The sequence below is a fragment of the Chanodichthys erythropterus genome, chromosome 24, assembly GCF_024489055.1.
Source record: "Chanodichthys erythropterus isolate Z2021 chromosome 24, ASM2448905v1, whole genome shotgun sequence".
In the NCBI taxonomy this organism is placed as follows: domain Eukaryota; kingdom Metazoa; phylum Chordata; class Actinopteri; order Cypriniformes; family Xenocyprididae; genus Chanodichthys; species Chanodichthys erythropterus.
Window position 1 is genome coordinate 12967391 of NC_090244.1, and position 19676 is coordinate 12987066.

Sequence of the window (19676 nt, forward strand, 5' to 3'; positions counted from 1 at the left end):
GTAAATTCCACTGATAAGGGAATCCAGTGTGCTTTTTTTGATGCTGCAACCTTCAAACATTGGCTTTTTGTGCTTTTTTTTTTTTTGACATACTGTAATCTTATTTTATTGTAAGTCTTTTAATGAAATTTTTTTTTATTGATGACAAAATATAAAAAATATATCATTTATTGTTAAAAAAAGACCTTGCAATAACAGTATAACATTCAACATTAGGTTTTAATGTTTCAAAGTAATAAAACCTGTCACATATCAGGTTAAACTGGCAGTTGATGTAAACTTGTAACACACACACACTTTTGTTTTGAAGATTATTCTACATTTATTTCTTTTGTAATGTTTTCACTTCTGTTAAAGTTCCTTTTAAAAGTCTTTGATGACATGTTGTATTGTCCATTTTTGTCCTGTGCATGTCTGCAAAATGAGATGATAGTAGGAATCCTGTCCTTGGCCGATCTCAAGACATCGGTTTGTTTTCCTATTTCTTATTTCATTTCCCTAAATTTAAAATGAAAACCATGAAATTACGTTTTAATGATTATATCAATTATATATATACATACAGAACAAAGAATAACCACACACTTAACAATGTTACTTTTTTTTTTTTTTAACAATCGCTACATTTCTTAGTACTTGGGTCACTTTTTCAAAACTCTCCACACACTCATATATCATTGCTTTTGCACAAAATTCATTCAATGTCGGCATCTTTCAATTTACAAGAATTCTTTTTTCACATACACACAAACACCTACCAAAAATGTATGCTATACAGGCCAATTGCATATTTATATACTCTTTTCAAAACTGTTAAACTTAAATTCACAGCCAAGTACAATACGAAAATGAATAAGACAAAAATTTGCACCATTTCTAAAGTAACACCATATTAAGATATATTCTGAATCTAAAAAATCAAATACTATCAAAGGAATTAGATGTAACACCTACAGAAGTGTTAGTCTTTCAATTTTATTAACATCCATTCAAAAGAGGAAAACTTGGGAAAAATGTTGTATTGTAATGCAAACATAAACTGCAGTGAATTATAAGCAGTATAAGTGTTTTTTTGTAAAGAAATTTTACAAAAGTAAACATTGTATAATGCTTCCTGATGTTAGTGTTTTATGATTTACAAAGTGTGTTTGTTGGGTAAAAACCTTTGCTAGTGTTATGGAAGAAAAACTTGAAGTATTTTGGTAATTTTAGTGCATTTTGAATGAGAAATTAACTGCTGTGCCAAGTTTAAAGATGGTTAGGAGAACTGTTTGAAGAGTTTTGAAGAAGAAAAAAAAAATATATATATATATATATATATATAAAAATGCACATCAGGACCATACCTGAGTGAAGTCCCAGTATATACTCAATCCTTTCTCCTTGGCTTTTTTACAGTCATGTAACCCTGCTGTGCTTCCACTACCGGGATCCGTTAGACAACGGTTGGAGTTATACGTGTGAGATTTGAGTCCTCCAATGTAGATGTCTCCATTACGATTGTAGTAACAATGCTGTGAGAGATGTTGAAATGAAGAGTGTGTTTTGGATGTAGATATTCACAGCAAAGGTTTGCACTTACATACAGTACCTGAGAGTCATAGTAATGACACTCATAGAGAATAGGTACACTTCCAGGAACAGGTCCTTGATCAATACAGTATCTTTCTTGAAGATCATTCTTCAACTGTCATGAGAAACAAACCGCAGAGGTTTGGGGATTACTTGTTTAGATGGACCAACAATAAACTTTATTTATTTATTTCTTGGGAGGGAAATTGTGTATATCAGAAGACTCTGAGCAACTTACCGCACCATAACCCATTATATCTTCCCAGCTGTCCAGCCGGGGATAAACATTTTCCAGATACCATTTGAAGGGCTTACATTTGAGTTTCTCTCGTAACTGTTTTCTTTCAGTCACATCACCAATATCAATCCCATGATCCTAGAGGAAGAACAGTAATTTTATTAACCTGGTTCAGGCTGATGATATGAAGATCATTGAAATAGTTATAAACAAGACTGTTAATGTTCAACTGACCTTGAAACAATGTTTACTATTACTATACCTTCAGAGGAAGATTCCAGGCAATATTTACATTAGATTTATATTCATCCAGCCAGATTTCAGCCACTCTCAGAGCATTTCGAATCATGACTTTGCTGAGATCTGGTGAATAAGGCTTATGTGCTCTTTCAATGTGAGCGATCTTTGAACATGGCACCACTTCAATACTCCCACCACAGAGCCAGACCTGATTTAATATTAAACATCAGATATTGATCAAATTCAAGCACTTTTTACATGTTATATGCATTTTTTGGTGCCACAACATGCAGTAATAACTTACACGTATTGCTAGTTCAACATTTTCACCCCCATAAATTGTCATTCCTTCATCCAAAACACCAATTTCTCCCAGGAATTGACGATCAGCGACAAGGATACCCATGACTGAGGGACTCCTAACAATGCAGAAAAAGAAACTGAATATAGTCAACTCCAGAATTATTGACACTCTTGCCCAACTGTTTCCGTTTAGTTCCCTCATTTACTCTGTGTATATATTCTCACTGTTCAGTTCAGTCCCTTGTTGGTTATTGTTTGTTTTATGTCGCATGCTGTCTCACAAGTTGGATATCTATTGTCATTACGCATGTATGTGTGTCAAATGTATGGGTTTTGCAGAGCAGGGTGTGTGAGTGTCACGTGACAGGTGGAAGAGTCCTTTTGGGAAGAGAACAGAGTTTTCAGCCTTGAAGGCCGAGGTATAAGAGAGTGTGAGAGACTGTAATCTTGGTCTCGCACTCTGCAGTGCTTTTGTGCTTCTGTATGACTGTCTGACCTTTCTTGCAAGAAATAAAACCTTTGAAAAACAATTGGATGAGTTTGTCTCTTATGCAAAAAAGTCCTGTTGATTTTTGCCACAACATTACTAATAAACCCTGTGTCATCTTAAAGGTGCCCTCGAATGAAAAATTGAATTTATCTTGGCATAGTTAAATAACAAGAGTTCAGTACATGGAAATGACATACAGTGAGTCTCAAACTCCATTGTTTCCTCCTCCTTATATAAATCTCATTTGTTTAAAAGACTTCCGAAGAACAGGCGAATCTCAACACAACACCGACTGTTACGTAACAGTCGGGGTGTACGCCCCCAATATTTGCATATGCCAGCCCATTTTCCCAACATTATGAAAGGCATTAGACAAGGGCAGAACGTCTGGATGTGCACAGCTGAATCATCAGACTAGGTAAGCAAGCAAGAACAACAGCGAAAAATGGCAGATGGAGCAATAATAACTGACATGATCCATGATATCATGATATTTTTAGTGGTGTTTGTAAACTGTCTTTCTAAAAGTTTCGTTAGCATGTTGCTAATGTACTGTTAAATGTGGTTAAAGTTACCATCGTTTCTTACTGTATTCACGGAGACAAGAGCCGTCGCTATTTTCATTTTTAAACACTTGCAGTCTGTATAATTCATAAACACAACTTCATTCTTTATAAATCTCTCCAACAGTGTAGCATTAGCCGTTAGCCACGGAGCACAGCCTCAAACCCATTCAGAATCAATGTAAACAATATAACAGTATACAATACTCACACTTTGTAAAGATCCATTTGAGGGTTATATTAGCTGTGTAAACTTTGTTTATGCACTGTTTAAGGCAAGCGCGAGCTCCGTGGGCGGAGAGCACGAGAATTAAAGGGGCAGCGCTGCATAAATCGGCTCATATTTAAAGGTGCTCTAGATTGTTTTTTTACAAGATGTAATATAAGTGTAAGGTGTCCCCTGAATGTGTCTGTTAAGTTTCAGCTCAAAATACCCCATAGATTTTTCTAATAAATTTTTTTAACTGCCTATTTTGGGGCATCATTAACTATGCACTGATTTTTTCAGCACGGCCCTTTTAAGAGATGCGCCCCCTCTGCCCCACGAGCTCTCGACTATATATACAGTGCATAAACAAAGTTCACACAGCTAATATAACCCTCAAATGGATCTTTACAAGATGTTCGTCATGCATGCTGCATGCATGCTTCGAATTATGTGAGTAAAGTATTTATTTTGATGTTTACGTTTGATTCTGTGTGAGTTTGAGGCTATGCTGCGTGGCTAAAGCTAACATTACACACTGTTGGAGAGATTTATAAAGAATGAAGTTGTGTTTATGAATTAAACAGACTGCAAGTGTTTAAAAATGAAAATAGCGATGGCTCTTGTCTCCGTGAATACAGTAAGAAACGATGGTACCTTTAACCACATTTAACAGTACATTAGCAACATGCTAACGAAACATTTAGAAATACAATTTACAAATATCACAAAAAATATCATGATATCATGGATCATGTCAGTTATTATTGCTCCATCTGCCATTTTTCGCTGTTGTTCTTGCTTGCTTACCTTGTCTGTGCACAGATCCAGACGTTAATACTGCTTTTCCTTGTCTAATGCGTCGAATGGGCTGGCATTATGCAAATATTGGGGTCATACATATTAATGATCTCGACTGTTACGTAACTGTCGGTGTTATGTTGAGATCCGAGTGTTTTTCGGAAGTCTTTTAAACAAATGAGATTTACATAAGAAGGAGGAAACAATGGGGTTTGAAACTCACTGTATTTTCAACTATGCCGAGGTAAATTGAGGTAAATTCAAATTCTGATTCTAGGGCACATTTAATGATGCCCCAAAATAGGCAGTTAAAAAAATTAATTAAAAAATATATATGGGGTATTTTGAGCTGAAACTTCACAGACACATTCAGAGGACACCTTAGATTTATATTACATCTTGTAAAAAAATGTTCAAGGGCACCTTTAATCTTCGTCTTCCTTGAACCTTGAACATTACAGTGAGTTTCCTTCCCCTTTCAATTGTTTTACTTCAATGAAAGGTTACAATTTAGTGAATTTTTTAAATAAAAAAGATCAGAATGATAAATTATGCAATTTATTTTCACAGCCACCTTATTTACCAAGGGTGCCAATAATTCTGAAGTTGATTGTATATGTTCTACTTTAATCAATCATAAACTGCGAACTGTAGCCTGTTTATCAAATCAATTATGTCCTGTCTTATATGGCCTCCAGCTGTGCGCCCTGCCCTATTTGTTTGGAATGTGTTTCCACCCCACCTTGTACTGAGTCTTCTGTTAATAAATATCACTCCCCTGCTCATTCTGCATCTAGGTCCCACCTCTTTGAATTCAGTTGGACATTTGTCTAACATTTCTTAAATGTTACTAATTGTTGTTCAGATAGCCCTGAAAAGTAACATTAATGTTTGAAGAATTATAAAATAGAATGTTCCCCTAACATTTGCATAACCAAGAAAAACTTTTTTAAACATTTAAAAAAAAAAAAACACTGGACGTTTTGAGCATTCAGAAACCCGGTTTTCATAACTTAATGAGAACGTTAGCAAAACATTCTTAGAATATATTTTTGTTAGTTGGGATATAAACAGCCATCTATATAAATGTTTCATTGTTCACCCAACCGATCTGATAAAAACACAGATTAGTTTACAAAGGAAATAAGCATGAATGTTGCATCATTCACTTAACCGATTCATTCAAAATGACTGAATCATTTATCAATGCCATTGTGTTGCCTGGAGATGCGTTAGGTTGATTATGTTTTGATTTGTTTGGAATTATTATTTTTTTGTCTGAGCAAAAAACGCAGTTTACTTTTAAAAATGTATCTGTCACATTGCAGGGCCGTTTAAAATGGACTATAGAAAGTCAAATTGTTTAAAATGGTAAAAAAAATTCCATCACTTACTTCCCTGGTTCTGATGGGTCGTTAAGTTTGTACCATTCTGGCCGGAAAGACTCGTACATGCACCAAAGGTTCCAGTCAAACGCATGAGCAGAGGGACCATACTTAACAACCTCCAGCGTGTCAAAACACACTTTGTCAAACACTGGCGACACCACTATTGTTCTGTCTGTTTTGATTCTTGCAAGCAGTGGCTCTGCCCTGGAACAATAAGACAGTCAAAATGTTTAGTTGGCAAAGATAGTAAGTCCCTCATGTTATCGTATTCAGACTAGTATTTACCATTCCTTGTGAACCTCAATGTGGGCATCCAGAATGGCCACCACCTGACCTGTGGCCGCTTCCCAGCCTGATATTCTTGCCTTGGCAAGGCCCATCTGCCTTTTGTGTCTCACTTTCTTGATTAAGCCAGGTTTGTCTTTATTAATTAGACCAATATATTCATCTAGAGGCAACTGCAGATCCTCTGTTAAGAAATTTTAAATATATATTAGCATAAATTGTTATATTTAATTATTAATATTATCATACTAAATATTAGAATATTTGATAAAATAATTTATAAATTAATTCACTCACACTTTTTTTTACTAACCTCACATTCATGCTTAACATGAAAAAACTGTTCAGATTTAATATCAAATAAACAAAAACGAACCATTCAAGCTGTAGTCGTCCACCAGGATGATTTCTGTTAGCAGATGAGCAGGTGTTTTGTCAATGATGCTGCGGATTGCCCTTTTAATGATTGACAGAGCCTCGTTTAAATAAATCAGAATCACACTAATAGACGGCAGGTCCTTAGGGTAGATCTTCACAGCACATCTGCACGCACACAAACACACACACGCATTTGATTCACTGTTAGTGAGGACATTGTATAGACTGTTATTGATTTTATATCAGGTTAATGATATTTTCTACACTGAAAAAAAGTTTTATGTAATTGAATTACATTCATATTTTCCATCCATTTGAATTTCATAGTTTTTACATAAACAAACTATTAAACTTAATGCGATCCATATTTGTAAGTCATATGCAAATGAAATACAGTAGTCAACATTTGAAGTGGATCAAAACCTTTCATCAAAGCTGTCCTAAAACCTTCTTCTTACACTCTAAAAAATGTTTGGTTAAAAACAACCCAAGTTGGGTTGAAAATGGACAAACCCAGCAATTGGGTTGTTTTAACCCAGCGGTAGGGTTAAATGTTTGCCCAACCTGCTGGGTAGTTTTATTTAACTCAACTATTGTTTAAAAATTACTGTATTGCATAATTAAAATTAACCCAATGTTGGAAATGAACATTTATTAATGTTCAATAAATAATTATTAAACAATAAATTGCTTATTAATAAATTTATATTAATAAACTATTAAACTTTTAAATTTATATTAATAAAATATTAAAGCTTATTAATAAACATTCACTTTTGTCTATTATTGTTGTCTCTAATTGCATCTGGTTTTTAATTCCCCAACTATTTTGGGTTCATTTTAAGCCATATAGCAATTTTTAAATAATAGTCGGTTTAAATAAAACTACCCAGCAGGTTGGGCAAACATTTAACCCAACCGCTGGGTTAAAACATCCCAATTGCTGGGTTTGTCCATTTTCAACCCAACTTGGGTTGTTTTTAACCCAGCATTTTTTAGAGTGTTGGACAAATTAGTTCTTAGGACAAATTTTATTAACCTTTTTGATCCACTTCAAATGTTGACTACTATAGGTAAGATTTATGTAATAGTATGCAGAAAGGTTATATAACACTGCTTAGTGTTCACTATTGAGTTAAAGTACCATTCACTCTAAAAACTGCTGGGTTAAATATGGACAAAACCAGGGATTGGGTTGTTTTCATCCAGCCATTTTTTTCAACCAATTTTGGATGTATTTTTTTAGCCAACAATATAATAATACAGTAAAAGGCATGTTTTTGCTCACCCCCAAATAGAGGCAAATTTGTGGGGTATTTTAAGCTGAAACTTGACCAGACCAGAGACTTATATTACATCTTGTGAAAGAAGGCATAATAGGTGCCTTTTAACCCAACCTGCTGGGTTTGTCAATGAGAATTAAGTGATGATTGAACATTAATGATGAACACCTGCTGTTAACAAGAAGAATCACTTAAGAAAAGAGAAACAACTGATTTCAGTCACAGCCTTCAATGAAATCAACTGAAGATAAAAGACGTTTTATCTCTCAGGATCTGATTAAACAACTCTACAAACTCTACAACACATTACCAGCTTCACTCATTACTAACTAGAGTGACTTTATTTCTGTCATACGTCTAAGTTCTTATGAGTATTAACAGAGGTTTAGATGTTGATGATTTATTGAGATTCATGCATGCTGGGAGCCATGCATGAAGTTTGTACTAAGTTGGTACCCAGCATGCATTGCAGCATGAAGCGTTTTTTTTTTTAACTGTTACTGTTGCTGTGATTCATACATTGATTCTTGATGTCTGTATGAGTTGGAATAATGCAGTAGACCAAAACTTTTTTGTGCACAAACTGGTTTTAAAATTCTTCATATTATCTGCTTGTCACAACACTGAAATTAATAATACAACACCAATTTCATTAGAGACCAAACTCTGAATAAGATCAATAAATCGGATCACTAAATGACAACTTTCACAATCAGCACCTGATCACATGTTCTCTTGACATTTATGCCATAATAAATGTGTTTAATAAACACCCAGTTACAGCAGCTTAAGAGCAACTGATGCAATAAAATCAAGAGCCCAATTAAAGTCAACACTGACCTCAAAGATGGTAACTTCAAATGAATCTCAAAAAATCATCAACATCTAAACCTTTGTTAATTCTCATAAGAACTTATGTAGACGTATGACAGAAATAAAGTCAGTCTAGTTAATAATGAGTGAAGCTGGTAATATTTGTAGAGATTATGTATATTGTTTAATCAGATTGTGAAAGATTTAATGTCTTTTATCTTCATTTGGTTTCATTGAAGGTTGTGAATGAAGTCAGCTGTTTCTCTTCCTTCAGCGATTCTGTTAACTCTGTTAATTCTGTTCTGATTCTTGTTAACAGCAGGTGTTCATCATTAATGTTCAATCATCACTTAATTATCTCATTAACTCTGACACTGCTTCAATCAGTGTTGGAGTTAATGAGATAATTAGGTGATAATGAGCAGAATCACTGTAGGACAGAGGAACAACATGAAGTACAACTTCAACCACAGCCTGTGAAATAATCTGAAATCAACTGAAGATAAAATCTCTCAAGATCTGATTAAACAACTCCACAAACAGCATTACCAGCTTCACTTATTACTAACCAGATTGACTTAATTTCTGACATACATCCACAAAAGTTGTTATTGAGAATTACCAGAGATTTAGATGTTGATGATTTATTGAAAATAATAGTTTGGTTTTGTCACAATCACCATTACCGAGGTCAGTGTTTGCTTTAGTTAGGCAGTTTTACTCTTGACTTTTTTAGTGTTGGCTTTTCTCTTGTTGCTGTAGCTATTTGTTATGGCATTAAAGACAAGAGAAAATATGATCAGCTGCCGACAGCCGCTTGATGATAAGAAAATAATCATCATGTAATGGCTTAATTCACTGATCTAATGACTGAGTTTTATATGAACCAAATGTTGTTAACTTTGTGTTGGATCCCTTCAAGAAATACAACAATAAAACTGTTTTAATCAGAAAAGCTGAATATAAATCACATTGTACACATTAAAACTTCGGCAAAACTTCCTCACACAAATACACAACTATAAGAATTATTTCTGAAGGATCATGTGACACGGAAGACTGAAAAATCCAGCTTTGCCATTACATTAATAAATTATACCATTTTATATTATACTATTTATTACTTTTATACTAATTATACTATTTTAAATTAAACTAAACTAGAAAACTGTTATAAAGCTGTTACCTGTGGTCTCGAGTATCAGGGATTGTTCTGTTCACTGGTAATCTGTTACTGAGGAACACATTGTATCCGTAGTCCTGAAACTGTCTCTCTGCTTCCATCTGTTCCTCTTCTGTGAGTTCAGCTCCCCATGAACGGAATAGAGGCGACTTTGGATACAACTTCTTAACCTCAATTTTCTTTGTCATTTTCTGCTCCACAACAGGCTCTTTGACTTGCTGATTTTTGACATCTATGAATTTAGCTGAAAATGAACGTATATAACAGTTGGCATATTTTAATCACTGATAATGTTAAATTAAAATGTATATAATGAGAACAAATTCACCTATTTTATGAACTTGATCTTCTATTCTCTTCAGTCTTTTAAGAACCTCCAGATCTTCTGGCCTTTGTAACCTTTTGTCATTAACTTTTTCTTGTCTAAGTGACATGTAGACTAGACTGTAAACTATAACACCAATAACTAACACACCAACTCTTGTAGCAGTCCTCATTTTCATGATGTCCTTGTGGCCGTGAAAAATGCTTCGGGAGTTTATGAATGCCTGTGCATACATAACTTTTCACTTTGATTAATGCAAAACATGTCTAATATGAAAAATGGGAGTGGTTAAAATAATAGCTGGTTTTGTCAGTAGCATAAAGTCAATAGAAATAATTTGCAACAATGTCTGTCACCTTTGATCAATTTAATGTGTTCTTGTTTCTTCAAAAATCTGACTGAAATAAACTATTATTTTTATATATATTATTAAGAATTGTCAGGATGTATAGCAAAAACAAGAATAATAAAAAAAAAAATAAAAACGTATGTCTCATGTATGTATATGTGTGTATTTTGTTTGTTTTACTCCTCTATGTACAATATGTTTTGATACTTCATGTCCGTCCGTTATGTGGAACTATAAATGAGGGTTTAGATTATTTGTTAAGTTCTTGATAATAAACTAAATAAACTATGTTGTAATCCCTGCTAGAAATTTTACGTTCTCAGAACGTCCCCACTGATAAGGACGTTGCCTATAACATTCCCAGAATGTTCAGAGACTGTCACGATTTGGAGTTTTTTTAAGGGTTGGGGGACTTCTGGGACGTTTCAGGACGTTCTGGGAATGTTTAGGGAACTACTATAGGACGTTCTGATAACTTTCCAAATGTCCTCTTTATAACGTTCTCGCGAGACCATAAAATAACCAAAATAGAACGTCCCCCTAAAGTTATACCAGGAAAGTTATAAAATGACAAAGAGAGGACCATGTGGGAGTGTTCATATTTAAAAAAAACTTATTTATTTTATGTTTTCTCAACTAATTTATGTATGTGAAATGAACATGATTTTTATTTTATTATTTATTTATGCTTTTTGTCACATGACTTCATGTAAATTTAACATGACTTTTGTCTATATGAAAACAATGCTGGGAGCCATGATTGAAGCTTGTACTAAGTTAGTACCCAGCATGCATTGCAGCATTAAGCCTTAAAATAAAGGAACTGTCACCATTGTTGTGATTCATACATTGATTCTTTATGTCTGTATGAGTCAGCATGATGCAGACCAATTCATATTACCTGACTATAATAACACTACTGGATCTCATGTTGTTCTCACAGTTCTGCTATAACAAACAGCACAAAGCATCAATCTCTTTATCAGATGTTAAACTCTGAATAAGGTCAATGAATCAAGTCTTTTAAAGGATGTCTAACAGCACTCAATGATACATTCTCTTGACTTTTGTGTCATGACAAATGTTTCATAAACAGTCATGAATAAAGTCAAGAGCCCAATTAAAGCCAACACTGACCTCAAAGACGGTAACCTCAAATGAATCTCATTAAATCATCAACATCTAAACCTCTGTTAATTCTCATAAGAACTTCTGTAGATGACTTATGACAGAAATAAAGTCAGTCTGGTTAGTAAAGAGTGAGGCTGGTAATGTGTTGTAGAGTTTGTGGAGTTGTTTAATCAGATCCTGAGAGATTAAATGTCTTTCATCGAAGGCTGTAGGCTTGTTCCAGATGATCCCGTCTACAGCGACAGACAAAATGGCGATTTGTGGCAGTTGGGCTTTCCCTCGCAAAGCACGTATTCCAAGGGGGCGGAGTTTCCAGAGAAAACATAACTACTTTATTTATCTTCAACATGACTAATTTTAAATAATTGAACATCCTTAAACAATAAATAAATTGTACAAGATTCAATTATGTTTAGATGAGAAACTTAACTTAATAATACAAAATGCATATTTAAAAATTCAACAACCTCCCCATTGCCATTTTTTTCAGTAGGTGTATATGACTTTCTTCTTATTTTAATAAATATCCCGACGCATCCAAGCTTTATAATGGCAGTGAACAGGGTGAAGAAAGTGCATCCATCCACAGCCATCCATCATAAACACGGCTCCGGGGGTTAAATAAAGGACTTCTGAAGCAAAGCGATGCATTTGTGTTAAAAAAAAAAATCCATATTTAACAAGTTATGAAGTAAAATATCTAGTTTCCGCCAGACTCCCTTCTGTATTCAACGTACGAAGAAAACTCTTGCCGTTCAAAAAGCTTACACTATGTCCTACACCTTCCCTATTCAACTTACGGAAAAAACTTAAAGGGGTCATGACTTGAGAAATCAAATTTTCCTTTTGACATATAAGAGGTCATCATACAGCGAAAAACCTGACAGCCTGAACAAAAAAGCTTGTTCATTACAGCACAGCGAAACCGATTTTTCAGGGCAGCATCACCATTCAATTATGAAGGTTATAGTCAGTATCTCACCAGAAGGACATACAATTTTTTGTGCAATTCAAACAAATCTTCAGGATACAAGCCCTGCAAACATGCTCCTGGCTTTTTGTGGGCACAGTGGGCCAGCCAAACTTAAACAGGCCCAGTGCGGGCTTGCCCAGGCGAGGCCCACAGCTTTGGGCTCACTGCGGGCTCTTTGTGAGCAGCCCACACTAGCAGAGGTGGAAAGTCCAGGGGTCAGAGAGTAAAAGTCCTGCCATATTTTTATTCCACCCACTGAAGCATTAATGACGTAAAATAAGTGTTTAATTGACTGATGATTGACCCTTATTGAAGACACCTGATGATAACAAGCAGAATCACCAAAGGAGAAAATCACAATTTGACCTGAATCACCAAATTCATTTAGAGCCCAATCTATGAGTTAGATTTACACCATTGATTATAGCAGCACTCAATACAAATTTTTTTTTTGAAAATTATCCTTACCACACAAAAAAAAAAAAAACATTTTAGGCACACACAGACATCAAGAATCAGCGTATGAATCTCAACAACGGTGACAATCAACATATTCTGATCAACAGATCAACTCTGAACATTAGAAAACAAGCTACTAAAAAGTCACAGAAAAACAGCAAAATTTAAATAGTGAGAATAAAGAAAATTACTAAGACAATTCAGCCCATAATTTATTCATGGAGCATTGCATGATGGGAGCCATGGATGAATTTTGATTGGTGGCACCCAGAATGCATTGCAACATGCTTTATTTCTCTCACCACTGTTGAGATTCACAGACTGATTCTTGATGTCTCTGTGTTTAAATGAAACTTACTACCTTTAAAAAATATATATATTTTTGTATTGTAAAAGTTGATTTTCTGTTGTAGAATCACAGTGCTGCTGTAATCAATAATGTAAATCTAAGATTGGGCTCTAAATGAGTTCAGTGATTCAGATCAAATAATGATTTTGAGAAAACCTAACCAACACCACCTGATCAGCTTTTCTCTTTGCTTGTCTGGTTGGTTTTAATGTAGTTCAAACTGCCCAAACAAAATCTAACATTAAAAAGTCAAGGGTCAAGAGTTCAACCAAATCAAACCCTGACCTCGATGATGGTAACTTAAAAATAGTGATTTTCTCCTTTGGTGATTCTGCTTGTTATCATCAGGTGTCTTCAATAAGGGTCAATCATCACTCAATTAAACACTTATTTTATGTCATTAATGCTTCAGTGGGTGGAATAAAAATATGGCAGGACTTTTACTCTCTGACCCCCGGACTTCCCACCTCTGTTCACAAATACTTCGTAAACGTCAGAAGAGATAGTGAAATGTGTGTGTGTTAATGAATTCCAATCAGTCGTAAATGGGACGCGCGTGCACGCTCATTCTCAATTACCATAAGTCCCGCCCATTAAATCCGACTGACAACTATATATGGGCATCATATTATGACACCAAACGAAGGATTTTGGCCATTTTATAGGAAACAATAGGCTTGTTTGAGATGCGCCTAGCCTCGCCTGAAGTTCAGCCGAGAGTAGGCGGCTGCAGTAAGGGGAGGAGTGAAAAAAGTGCAGGCAAGACGGACAGTTCTCTGTTCTCGTAGTGGATCAAGAGGATCACACACCTACGAGATCAAAGGCGGATATCGCGGGATTCACACTCGCGCTTTTTTGCTGATAAACTTCATGTAATTTAAGTTCTGTTTCTTTTTATATATAAACATAATGATCAATACACCCAAAGTACTTGTTATTTATTTCCATTCGAAAGATGTGTGGATCAATCATTTTTATTTTAATTACAGACATGTTTTTATATATTTTTATAAATCTGATAACTATCACATAATACCCACAGAGTGATCGCACTGTCAGAGACTTTAGGACTGTTCACACATAAGTTATACACATAAAAACATGATATTATTGTTTTAAAATCAAACATTTTAAAACAGATCAATACAGGCTTGTTTGAGATGAGCAAATTCTGCGCAGAACCGATCACCGGTGATCACCGCGAGATGCATGCCGGTTAGAAATGTGTCCGAGGGTGGTCCGCCTTGCTCTGATGTCATGCTGACGTGTGTCAAAAACCTCTCGCGAGGGCGAGGCGGACGTGTCGGATTCTGCAGTCGAGCGCAGTTGCTCTCCACCGACTGCGCTGACCAAAAGCACGATGGGAAACGACTTGATGACGACACAGCTTAAAGCTTATTGGTTTAAACAACCGTGATGTATTGATCTCTTTTAAAATGTTTGATTTTGAAACACTAATACCATGATTTTATGCGTATACATTATGTGTGAATATGCCAAAAGTCTCTGACAGTGCGATCTCTCTGGGGGTTATGTGATTGTTATCATATTTATAAAAATATATAAAAACATGTCTGTAATTAAAATAAAAATGATTGATACACATCCTTCGAATGGAAATAAATATCAAGTACTTTGGATGTATTGTTCATTATGTTTATTTTCATATAAAAGCAACAGAATGTAAATTACATCCAGTTTATCAGCAACACAGCGCACAAGTGTGAATCCCGCGATATCCGCCTTAATCTCGCAGGTGTCTGATGCACTACGAGAACGGAGAATTGTCCGTCTTGCCTGCACTTTTTTCACTCCTCCCCTCACTGCAGCCGCCTACTCTCGGCTGAACTTCAGGCGAGGCCAGGCACATCTCAAACAAGCCTTACATCACGGTTGTTTAAACCAATAAGCTTTAAGCTGTGTCGTCATCAAGTCGTTTCCCATCGTGCTTTTGGTCAGCGCAGTCGGTGGAGAGCAACTGCGCTCCACTGCAGAATCCGACACGTCCGCCTCGCCCTCGCGAGAGGTTTTTGACACACGTCAGCATGACATCAGAGCACGGCGGCCCACCCTCGGACACATTTCTAACCGGCATGCATCTCGCGGTGATCACCGGTGATCGGTTCTGCGCAGAATTTGCTCATCTCAAACAAGCCTAATTTCCATAACAATTAAGGGGCCATTAGTTTGCCCAGCCCTATTGAAATCAATTAATTATTCGATTAAAGTGCTCCGTTTGCAGATACTCTCGCGGTTCAGATTGCACTGGCTCTCACAATAAAAGTAAAAAGAAAAAACGTATGTAATTACTATCATATTTTTTCAAAATGCTGTCTAAAGGCCAATTCACACCGCACCGACAAACACCAACAAACGCCAACGAACAAGTTGGCCGTTGGATTTAGAGTTCTATGAGAAAAAACTGTCATGTTCACACCGCCCCAACAAACACCGACCAACGAGTGACGTCTTACTGGGAAAATTCCACAACTACATATATAACCATGTTAACAATATTGTCAGGCAAGTTTATTATATTAATAATATAGTATCATATATATTTTCATTGTTAAAGTATTGAGGCAAAACAAAAAAATACCTGAAATCCGAAGTGCTAGCCACCGGTTTTTAAACTTTTTTTTTTTTTTCTATTTATTAACGAGACCCATAAGCGAATTCTTAAAAACGAAACTGAAGGTAAACCTGCGTTGCTCTCATAATGGTTAACATTACCTCTCTCTTCCGGTGAAGAGGAGCAGCTGCTCTTGCTGAATGGCACGGATTGCACTATGGACTATTGTACCTTTTATATATTTTTATTTTTTTTAACTGTATTCTATTTTTTATAAGGAACAAGCTGCGATGTCACGTTTCCAGTACTTTGTGTGTGAGGCGCGGGCGCGATCAAACAGCCGTCTTTGCAGGGGACTTGCCTCATCGTCATGGCAACGGTTCGTAGCCAGGTCAGATTACGTCAGAGTTTGTTGCCGTTTGTTGGAAACCTGTTCACACCGCGCAGACATTCCACGACCCGACAAACGCCGATTAAACATGTTCAGTCGGGTGAAAACCGACTCCGACCAACGCCAACAAACACCAACAGACGCCAACAGGGGTTTCACACCGATCCAACAGACGAGTTTGTTGGCGTTTGTTGGCTGTTGTCGGTGTATGGAATTAGATTTGATCCAAAAAATAATGAACGTAACTTTTCAAAAAAACTAATAAAAATATAAATTGAAACTGAATAAAATGTCTTTGAAACTTAAAAAAATAAATCGCAGGCAAAATGTTTGACTTTGTTTTTAATACACTGCATGTTTTGCTAACAGTTTATTTTCTTTCTTTCACTGATCTTTACTTACAAAAGCATTTCCAGAGTTTTAATTTATGCTTCTGAAGTTTTCGTTTACGATCCCAGAGTTTTCGTTCGTCTTTCTGGCACAAATCTCTCGCGGGGGCGGGGCCAGCAGTGGTGTGTTCTCATTGGCTACTGAGTTTTTGATTGACAGCTTCTACTTGACCTGGAAGTGAAGACGTCAGCGTTGTGTTTACAATTACATGTGTGGAGGTGAGCGTCTGTAAGCGGCTTCTTATTTCATTTAAAGATATGAGTTTTGTTTTTGAATTTTATCTGTATTTATCTGCGGCTTCTACTTTGTCGACATAAACTTTTAGGAGCGTGAGAGATCAAACGCGAGAGAAAATGAATGTCTCGAGGTTTAATTGTACATTAAAGGTTATAATACTGAAGATATTGCATAATGTCCAATGTTTTTGGAGAATATTTGATTATTTATGATGATTCTTCTTATTGTTGGGTCTGATTAGGTTGTGCTGTTACAATTTAAAGAGAATACTAGTATCATATACATGTATATATTCAGCCGTCAAGAAAGTCTCACTCCAACCAGGTAATCAAGGTTGGCAACCATGGCCATCACTCTACCCATTGTTAGCATATGCACATACACCATCACAATTAATGATCACCCAATCCTGAAGGATTTAAACAATATGAAAATAACAGTCGTGGCTTGCTGTAAGACGGTATAGACCTCAAAGGGCATTTCAGTACTCCACACAAAGAATGATCTTGTTGCCATTTTTTATCATTCTAATAATTTTATTTAGTTAACATTATCTAACATATAAAAGTAGTTTTTTTTTTTTTTTTTTTTTTTTAACAATCATCAACTGTTTCAATTGTGACTTACATAAAAAAAAAATCAGTTGAATACATGTATATGAAAATACGAATCAATTCAAATAAATTTAAATTCTTTATTGTCACTACAGCATACACACAGGTATCAAAGTGAAAGTGTTGGATGCAATTATGTTGTGAAAGGAACGACCAGAATCCACAAAACACTAACTGCATATTCATGTAATGCAGTATTCTCATGATATACAGTACATTACTATAAAAATGCACAAGCACCTATTATAGAATACATGTGTAAAATTCATAAAATTAATTTTATTACCATTTTTTTTTTTTTAAATATAGTGAATAAACTGTATTAATGAATGGAATGAAATGTTCATGTTGTCTGAATACATTTTGGTTTGACTGTATGACTTTCATTCACGGAAGCACAAATATCTTTAAGAAAATAGTCCATCTCTGTGTCCATCTCATAAGTGGACTGTAACCCATACATGTATGATGGTTGGTGGGAAACGATTGTTAATAATTAAAACAGTTTAAATTATTAGTATTTTTCTCATCTATTGTTTCACTTCAGAAGACATTGATTCATCCACTGGGGTCGCATGGATTACTGTGTCTTTAGGACTTGAAGACATGTATTATTTTCCTAAAAATCCTAATTCATGTTTATCTGTAGAAAGAAAGTAATATGCATCATGGACGGCATGAGGGTGAGTAAAATATATGAGAATTTTTTTGGGGTTAACTATCACTTTAACATTCATATGTTGTTGGTATGCTAATCCAAGATCAGTATGAACTAATAGGAATAAAGTACAACCTCTTGTGTGTTTGTGAACTGTCTTGTTTTAATCTAGAGCTCCAAAAAAATTAAAATATTTGCATAATATCAGGTGTCTGAAGATCAAGATCCCAGTCAGTCAAAGGTGATGTGTCTGAACAAAATAAGATTCTTGTCTGATGGGGACAGTGGATCTCTGGGGCTACCACTCCCTCCTCTGGGTCAGCATCAGAATTTTGTTAATGGAAAAGTTGCTCCACTCCCTGGAAAATAAGAAATCAGATGTATTATAATCTAACAATACAAACTGCTTTGAATTCCCACATAACAAATTATGCAGCCTTAAAATATTTATTTCAAACAAATTATATATAATTTCAGCCATAATTACTTTCATGTATTAGGTTTTGCATTTGGCCATACAGTACTGTGCAAAAGTCTTAGCTTTGTTGTTTTAGCAATGTTTTAATGACCACCCATGTTTATTTTTTTGGTCTTTATTACAATGCAAACAGAAAATACAGGAAATATGCACACAAAAAAATCAGAACAAAATGGATTCTATAAGCAAAAATCAGTATTTAACGTGACCTCCTAGACTTCCAGTTTTTTCAAAGGAGAAACTTCTGATTAGATTTTTAAAGTTTTCTTGGCCTTCCAGTCATTTTCCATTCCATTTAGGTTTGAGAGAGCCAGGTTCTCACTATTGCTCAAGTGTAAGGAGAGGTCACTAAATACTTGCCACTTTAGCCTGTAGAAGTCTTTTTTTTTTCTGTTTTTTAATAATGCTTACAAATTTAAAATTTATCCTGGTCATATTCTAATAAGAAGTCTGAAAAAAAAAAATGATATGGTCACTATACCATTGCTAAAATAACATCTAATGGTGTCCTAAGACTTTTGCACAGTACTTTATATGTATTATTATTAAAGACTACCTTTTCCCCTTTAAATATGATCTAATCCAAGGCTGTATGTACAGTACATAACCAGATCCTGTAATAATTGGGTTAAATCAAGACAACACTGCTGTATAAAGTGGGCTCTAAATGAGCTCTAAAATACCTCTCCATCTGAAAAAGCAAAAGCAAGTAATGTTACTATATTGATTTTGTAAACGTAAAAAATACTGACTTACCGCGAGTATCCAGATAACGACGATGATTGATGATAATGATGATTATATCATTCGTCTGTGCTAGGCCTAAGAAATCATCCCACCATAGTAGCAGCAGATACAGATAAAATAATAAAAACGCCTATCTTTACATCACTAAAATGAAATAAGAAGCCGCTTACAGACGCTCACCTCCACACATGTAATTGTAAACACAACGCTGACGTCTACACTTCCAGGTCAAGTAGAAGCTGTCAATCAAAAACTCAGTAG

The 19676-nt window shown here is 35.3% G+C and overlaps 1 protein-coding gene across 1 annotated transcript; it reads right to left on the bottom strand.

Moving 5' to 3' along the window:
- Positions 1-363: 363 nt before the first annotated feature.
- LOC137015036 (probable polypeptide N-acetylgalactosaminyltransferase 8) lies at positions 364-10239 on the bottom strand. Its single transcript, XM_067379684.1, has 11 exons — positions 10071-10239; positions 9746-9986; positions 6462-6628; positions 6086-6269; positions 5807-6004; positions 2355-2469; positions 2073-2258; positions 1811-1948; positions 1592-1687; positions 1347-1514; positions 364-498 (listed from the first exon to the last, which is right to left on the bottom strand). The coding sequence occupies exons 1-11, from the start codon at positions 10237-10239 to the stop codon at positions 364-366; spliced, it is 1797 nt and encodes a 598-aa protein (XP_067235785.1).
- Positions 10240-19676: the final 9437 nt, after the last annotated feature.

What these genes read in the sequence shown, in the direction of transcription:
- LOC137015036 (XM_067379684.1), bottom strand. Translation starts at nt 10,239, where the DNA reads ATGAGGACTGCTACAAGAGTTGGTGTGTTAGTTATTGGTGTTATAGTT. An exon ending in ATGTTGAACTAGCAATACGT is followed by an intron (nt 2,259 to 2,354) that starts GTAAGTTATTAC and finishes ATATTAAATCAG; the next exon opens with GTCTGGCTCTGTGGTGGGAG. An exon ending in TATACTGGGACTTCACTCAG is followed by an intron (nt 499 to 1,346) that starts GTATGGTCCTGA and finishes TTTTAAATTTAG; the next exon opens with GGAAATGAAATAAGAAATAG.